Here is a 7,258-nt window from a genome sequence, read left to right as displayed (position 1 = left end):
AATGCCACCTAAAAGAAAGTTGTGAAAACAACTCTCAAATTGTTCTTTCCTTAAAAAAAATAATATAAAATAAAACTCTCAAATTGTTCTCAAAAAAGAAAAAGAAAACTGTTATGTACATGGTGGATGGAAAATAATGGAGAAAAAATAAGTTTGTTTGTTATTTGGTAAGGAAAAGGGAAATAAAATTTTTAGGTAGGGCCCATGCATTTTCCACCCGGGCCCACACAAAATTTTTCTCTCCCATTAGGAGAGAAAATTGGCTTGAAAACACTTCACAAGGGAGAAAGACAAAAGTAACCTTCCTTTTTGGCTCCCACAATCTCACTTACCCCACCAAATAATTCCCAATTTCCCGGCTCTCATCATCAATCTTCTCGGACTTCTCTTCACAAGCCCCTTCACCGCCCTTTTTTTTTTTTTTTTTTTTTGAGGTGCATTGTCCAGTTAAAATCTTTTACTGAACTTATATTAATTTTGCTCAGTTAAAATCTTTTACTTAGCAATATTAATTTTGCCCACATTTTTGATGATGTTGCCCATGATTTTAACTAGATCTTTTCTGTCTAGTATATATAATTTGTTGAACTTATATATATTCAAAACTTTTTTTTGAGAGAGATATATTCAAAACTTTGTTGCCCACGTCCCACGTTTTTCTTCCCAGCAAAGTTTTTTTTTTTTTTTTTTAGAATGTCTTCCTAGCAAAGTTAACACATAGTATAATTTTTGATGCCTATAAAATTTATATTATATATAATAATAAAGAAAAATAATATAAATTTATATGCATATGTGTTAATTTTTATATTATTTAATGAGTAAAAATAAATCTATTTCATATATATTATGTAACAAGTGCATAATAGTCAATTTATATAAACTATATTTTTTATTTTTTCACTTTTCTCTTCTGCCAAATAAAGAAGTTTTCCATCCTCTCACTTTTCCACTCTTTCAACTAAACTTACGCGAGGAAAAATCAAATATTATTTAAATAAAAAAAAATCAAAAACAGAAAAGTGTGGTTCTCTCCTTGGACTGTCTGATTTTGGGCTTATTATGACTATGATGGGCCAGACAGAGTAACCGAAACACCATTTTCTGATTTTCATACTTTACAAAACGAATAGCAAATCTTGAGAGAGAGAGAGAGAGAGAGAGAGAGAGTTAGAGAGAGAATGGGGAGGGAGGTGTCAGAGAGCTGCGTGGATAGTCTACTAACCGAAATGGTATCCTCTTACTGCGATCGCTTCTACGCCAATAAGCCTGACCTCGCCGCTCGTCGGATCGAAGCCATCGGCTTTCAGGTCGGCCTCCAGCTCTCCGAACGGTACACCTCCCCACACCTTATCCCTACCCTCTTTTTTTCTTAATTTCTGTCATTGCATTAATTTTAGTAATTGGGGCTTTAGATCTGAAAGAGTTTTTTAAAGAAATGTTTTATTTAGCTGTTTGGTTACTAAGAAAGTTCAGGGAAAGTAAAGGTTACTAGTATGATTTAGATTCTTGGATGTTTGTTTGTTTGGGTTTGAGAAAGTGTTTAGGATCTACTCTACTTAGTCTTAGGGAATTATTATTTTAGTTCTAGTTTAATTTTTTTTCTAGTTTTCCTTAGTTAATGTACAAATTATTTAGGATTTAGGACTATGTGAATGAAACAGGTAAAAAAAAAAAAAAAAAAAAAAAAAAGGAAAACCCAAATGGGAAATTTGATTAAATTGCTTATACATAATATGGATTTGCAAAATGGGATTACTTTTTCTTTTGAGCATTAGTACTATAATAGCATTCACATCAGTCTTTCTGTGTATAATAGAAAAAGGTGAAGAATTTACATAGTTTTGCTTAAAAATAACTCACATCAGTCCATGTACAATTGTATAAATTTACAAGTTTGCTATATATATTTACACTGACAGTTGTCATTTTGCATTTAGTTGTTTATTTTTTTCTTTATGTGTCTTGAGGATGAAGGAAAAGAGTAGATGGTGGTTGTTGTATCCGAAGAAGGAGAAAAAAAATTTAAAAAAAGAAAAAGAAAAATTAATATTTTAATGAAATGTAGTGTAAAATAGATAATTTGATGTGAGATAGTGGGGTGTTTTGAAAAGTGAGTATGTAAAATAGAAAAAATAGGTTTTTATACTAAAATAGATAGGAATTTTCACACAAGCTGATGTGAATGCTCTAAAGATTATATAATTTCTTATGGAGAGCAAAACTAAAGTGACTTGTTTTGAAGTTCTTTGAAATGGGTTTTATATGTCATACTAAATGTACTCTTAAAAAAGCTTGCTTTTTAAAGTCGAAAGCTTGATTCTTAGCTAACCAATTGTGTGGTTACTGATATGGGGATGTTCTAACAATTGACCACCACATGTGTGTATGATTATTTGAGTGTGATTGCAATTAAGGCATCGATGAGAAGCTGTTGTTTAGTTTTGCTCCTAAAATCTTGTCATGGATTTCTAGCTCTTTATTTAGGCGGGTAGCATTGAATCTAGCATCAATATATTAGGGAGTAGTAGAACAGCAGAAAAAACTTTTTTTGAAGCTATCAGCAGCATAGGGTTTATGTAATTAATTTAGATCTTGATGCTTATTAGGTATTACTGATATAGTAAGTTTTGTATGCATATTTGTATATATTAGTGATTATTTGATACTCGCTATAGTTCTCAGCATGCTTTACTATAAAATGCTGCCTGCAATAGTAAAAATACTATTTCTTTTTAGGTATACCATGGAGCGGCCTCGTTTCAGTGATCATCTAGAGGCAATCAAGTTCATCTGCAAGGACTTCTGGTCCGAGCTCTTCAAGAAGCAAATAGACAACTTGAAGACCAATCATAGAGTAAGTTCAAATATTTTAACTGATTATACATTATATGTTTTGTTTGAATTTAAGAAAATAGATTTTTTTCCCCTTGTAGGGTACATTTGTCTTGCAAGATAATCGATTTCGTTGGCTTGCACGTATGTCAGTTGATCCATCTCCTGAAAATGGAGATTTATCTCAAGATAATCCCCCGGCTGAAAACAAGGCAGCACAAGCTACTAGCATGCATCTATATTTCCCATGTGGAATCATAAGGGGTGCTCTTTCAAATTTGGGAATTCCTTGTGCAGTTACTGCAGATATATCCAACCTTCCTGCATGTGAGTACTGGTTATTGAGTGCTTTGGATTGTGAAAACTTTTATGCACATTGTATTTTTTTGTAAGCATTCCATGATATGCTTTCTTTTTTCATTCAAGATATCGCATGATAATCATTATTTATTTGTTTATCCATTCATGAAGGGAAACATGCTTTATGACTTCTCGCTTGTGATTCAGGATTTGCTTACTCACTCATTTTCATTGTAAAGGTGGATAAATTGATTATGGAAATACCCACACTGATCTCCACAATTTCATTGTTTCTCCTTTCACGTGTATGTGTTTTGCCATAATGTTCCTCTGGTTATTTATATGTCATATTAGGCATGCTTAGTTGAGCAAATCATCCTGAGTCCTCCCATATATATTCATATTTTTTAATGTCTCAAATCTAAGCAAAAGAAACAGATAAGATAAGTAGTCCCTTTGATATTCATATTATTTAATTCTAAGTAGTCCCATTGATCTCATTCAGGTTATAAGCTCCCCTCAGTTCATCTATGTTAGGTTTTTTAATGCCTTGACTTATCATTGTATATATTCAACTTGGTATTATTTTATAGGTATTAGCTACTTGATGTTTAATCTAGCTAGTTCGTGGACTGTTTTCTCATCTTTTGTATAGCTGATTTCTTATACAAGCCATTTGTGGTGTATATCTCTAATACGTTTATATTTTTTTTTAGGGAAAATTTTCTTTCTCCACAATATCCTTCTTTGTAATCTCCTCCATATTCCATCTTATTTTCAATATTTGATCTTTGAAATTTTTTCTTTTCTTTTTTCCTTTGCCTTACCCTACTACTATCCATTCCCCACCCTCTTTTCCTTCATTCATCATTCAAAAACTTTTAGCAGAATCTCCTTGTATTTTGTCCCTGATTATAACTTCCAATAGTTTTTTATTCAAAATCCATTATTAGGAGTTCCTCTGGATTATTAGGAGCTCATTGGCTCATTTTTATATTTATTGGCTCATATGTATGTGAAAATCCTGCATGCCTCATTTTTATATTTATTGGCCTTTTTGCACGTTGCTTTTCCTAGGAAACCCTATATTGTTCTAATATGCAATTTTCTGTTTGTTGCATCCTGTTATCAACATACTGCATCTCTTATGAGTTATGAGGGCGTTAGAAACTGTTTTCCACCAAGATTGCATATGGAATGCTTGAAACTACCATTAGGATGCATGCAACATAGTAAGAACTGGACTGAATTGATTGGTTTTATCATTCTTCCCCAGAACCTCCTATTATGTGTGCCTTTGCACAACTAGTTCAGGGGAAAAAGGAAGAAAACCAGGATCATCTATGATAATGATCCTGGCTAAATTACTTTTGACGAAGAAGTACTTCATACATATCTTTGGTTTTTTCATTTTCCTTTGTTGACAAAACTATCACTTTCTATGTTGATTTTATGCCATTTGATTTGACATGCATATATTTAATGTCATTGATAAATCAACTTTAATATGTTTCGACTGTGTTTGGCACTACTGCAAAAATATTTTTATTGTGTTCTGGTTACTTTTTTTGCTCCTTTTAGATGAAAATTTAAGCCTTTCCATTTATAAATCATGTCCTTTTGGTACTACTTTTTGCATGCTTTCTTGTAATCATGCTTTTTTTAAAACTATTGAACAGGTTCATTTGTGGTTCGCATAAAAGCCTAATGAGCACTACAATTCTACAACAGAAGATTGGGGCTAGGACTACAGTTTGAAGTATCGGCTATTGTTTAAATTAGGACTTGTGATCTTCCCCTTTTCCTTTCGAACAACAGTTACTTGATTTGTGAACTACACTGCAATATCAGGTCATCTCACGTTCAAACTCAGGAATATTTAGGGAGGAATCTCTGTTGCATGTATATCTTGAATTTCTGATACAAATATTGCAGAGGCTTGGTTGATTATCAGATTGTTTTTTCAGTAATGAGGGTGCCAGTGGCCAAGAATGTAAGAAGAATGTTAAAAGTAACTAATAGTGCAACAATTAACCTTCATGCATTTTAGCATTTATAATGAAACATAGCCTCAACAAGGTACTGATAACTGAGCTGTTCTGCTGTGGATGTAATTCAATATACTTTCATACAGCATATGCATATAAAAGTAACATTTAATTTCTAATCTTTCACCAGGTTTATATTGAGATTGGCGAATACTGTATGACTTTTTTCGTCCCAATTTTTATCCTTGAACTGATTGACTTGGAGTATTCATAATGGTTGGATCAGCTTACAGCAGCTGAATTTAAAGTTAGGCTTGAGTTTGGACCTGTCCCAAACTCAATCCTGTTGTTTCTGGTAGACCGCCCTGTGCAATTGGTTTAGTTTATTTTTATTAGTGTCTGTTTGGCAAGATTATTTTTGCCAACTTATTTTACTATTTAGCTTATATTTGCTACTATTCATGAGTCTTATTGCACTTTTTGGTACTATTCATGAATTCAACTATACTATTTCAGCTATTTTTTACCTTTAAACAAACTTTTAGTGTATTTTGTTTAAAAAGTAAGATATGTAAAAGTAGATATGTACGTTGAAAGGATGGGGTTTTCAAAAATTTGTACATAATCTTATAGTGAAAATAATAAGTTCTCGTTATAAACTAAAAAAGTTGCACCCAGAAGGCAACCCAATCTAGCATTAATGTGACGGACTTGAAAACTCTTTTGCTTTAGTGAGAATACTGAGTTTATAACCTAGCATTTGAATCACTCAAATGCCAGTTGATTAAGCACAAATTTAACACTTATTGCTGCTATCATTTAGTATAAGAACATTCATAAAATAAGGTTGCATTTAGCATTGGTTTATAAAGTTAGTTTTTTTTACTATTTAGCTTATTTTTGCTATTATTTATAGGTCTTATTGTACTTTTTGATACTATTAATGGGTCTTACTGAACTATTGCAGCTATTTTTTATTGCTTTATTTATAATACTTTCAGCAAAAAGTTTTTTAGTTTCAGCTAAATAAACTGTTCCTAAACCGACGTAGGTAATTTCCCATGCAAAACATGGAGATAAATATTGTAACCCCATTGGCAAGCTTATCACAGGTTTATAACCTAGTCTTGACCATTAGCCAGCATATGAAGCTATGATTGGAGATTGCAGCAGAAAACCATATCATCTCTTTCCTGACAGTATTGGGTGCGAACCCCTCGAATGAAAGAAAGCAGCAATTTAAAAAATAAGCCACTCTGAATATCAACTAGGTCTTCAAATCTTGCTGGGAGGCCATTTTCAACGCTCATTCAGAAGGCAACTGGACTCCAAACCCATATCTGGACATTGAAATGAAACGCCAATAGGATGTCAATTATTAATGTTACAAAAACATCTTATTATCAAGTATTGAGCATTGACCTAGTTTTTCTTAAAATCGTTAAGCAATTTTTTTAATCTATTAAGTATTTTTCAGAAAACTTTATCTTTCGAAATAAATAGAGGGTTGATTTTTATAGAAGAGGTACTGTGTTTCTTACTTTGAAATGTGTCCAATCTTCTTATAATGTGCTCTCTACTCTCTAGATGTGTCATGTGGCAGCTTTTTAAGGCTAAACCTTGTTACTCAGTTGCTATTGCACACTTTTAAATATGATTTTGCAATTTTAATTGAAACCATATTCTCAAGATACAATTTCAAAGGAGCGAATAAAGTATGTACAACAACAAGTGTGTGATAATCATTACTCTTCTAAGTAATTTTTATTTTTGAAAAAAATTAATTGATTTCTTTTTCTTTTTCAATTTTAAATAATAAAAAAAAATTAAAAATATATATTCTCTCCCCACTTTCTTGTACATGGAAGACAAAGTAAATAAGTGATAAGTTTGGTAAGTTTATCTACAAAGTAGATAAATGATAAGTCTGATAAGCATTTTAAGAATTATTGTACTTTAGAATACCTAAGCATGTCCTAGTGATTTCTTTTAAATTGTTTTCTTATACTCATATTCTTCTATATATAGAGTAGCATTCTTTTGTAATAAAAACAAAATGAGTAAGAGCACTTTTCCTTCGGATCACATGCTGCCTTTTTTCCTTTTTTATTTCTCTTTCACACTCCTCAAGCTTC

At 31.8% G+C, this 7,258-nt stretch overlaps 1 protein-coding gene across 1 annotated transcript; it reads left to right on the top strand.

Annotated features, from left to right (window-relative positions):
• Positions 1-1,092: 1,092 nt before the first annotated feature.
• Positions 1,093-5,224, top strand: LOC142629391 (uncharacterized). The gene is made up of 4 exons (XM_075803371.1): positions 1,093-1,333; positions 2,740-2,857; positions 2,937-3,162; positions 4,815-5,224. Exons 1-4 carry the CDS (start codon positions 1,182-1,184, stop codon positions 4,841-4,843), a joined length of 525 nt encoding a protein of 174 aa, XP_075659486.1. The 5' UTR covers positions 1,093-1,181; the 3' UTR covers positions 4,844-5,224.
• The last annotated feature ends 2,034 nt before the right edge of the window (positions 5,225-7,258 follow it).

The sequence above is a fragment of the Castanea sativa genome, chromosome 3 (assembly GCF_040712315.1).
Source record: "Castanea sativa cultivar Marrone di Chiusa Pesio chromosome 3, ASM4071231v1".
NCBI lineage: Eukaryota > Viridiplantae > Streptophyta > Magnoliopsida > Fagales > Fagaceae > Castanea > Castanea sativa.
Note: the sequence above shows the minus strand (reverse complement) of the source record. Positions and strands in the feature narration are given on the sequence as shown.

Excerpts from the sequence above, each read along its gene's own strand:
- LOC142629391 (XM_075803371.1), top strand. The coding sequence starts at position 1,182 with ATGGGGAGGGAGGTGTCAGAGAGCTGCGTGGATAGTCTACTAACCGAA. Across the intron at positions 1,334-2,739 it reads GGCCTCCAGCTCTCCGAACG|GTATACCATGGAGCGGCCTC; the intron begins GTACACCTCCCC and ends ATTTCTTTTTAG. Across the intron at positions 3,163-4,814 it reads TATATCCAACCTTCCTGCAT|GTTCATTTGTGGTTCGCATA; the intron begins GTGAGTACTGGT and ends ACTATTGAACAG.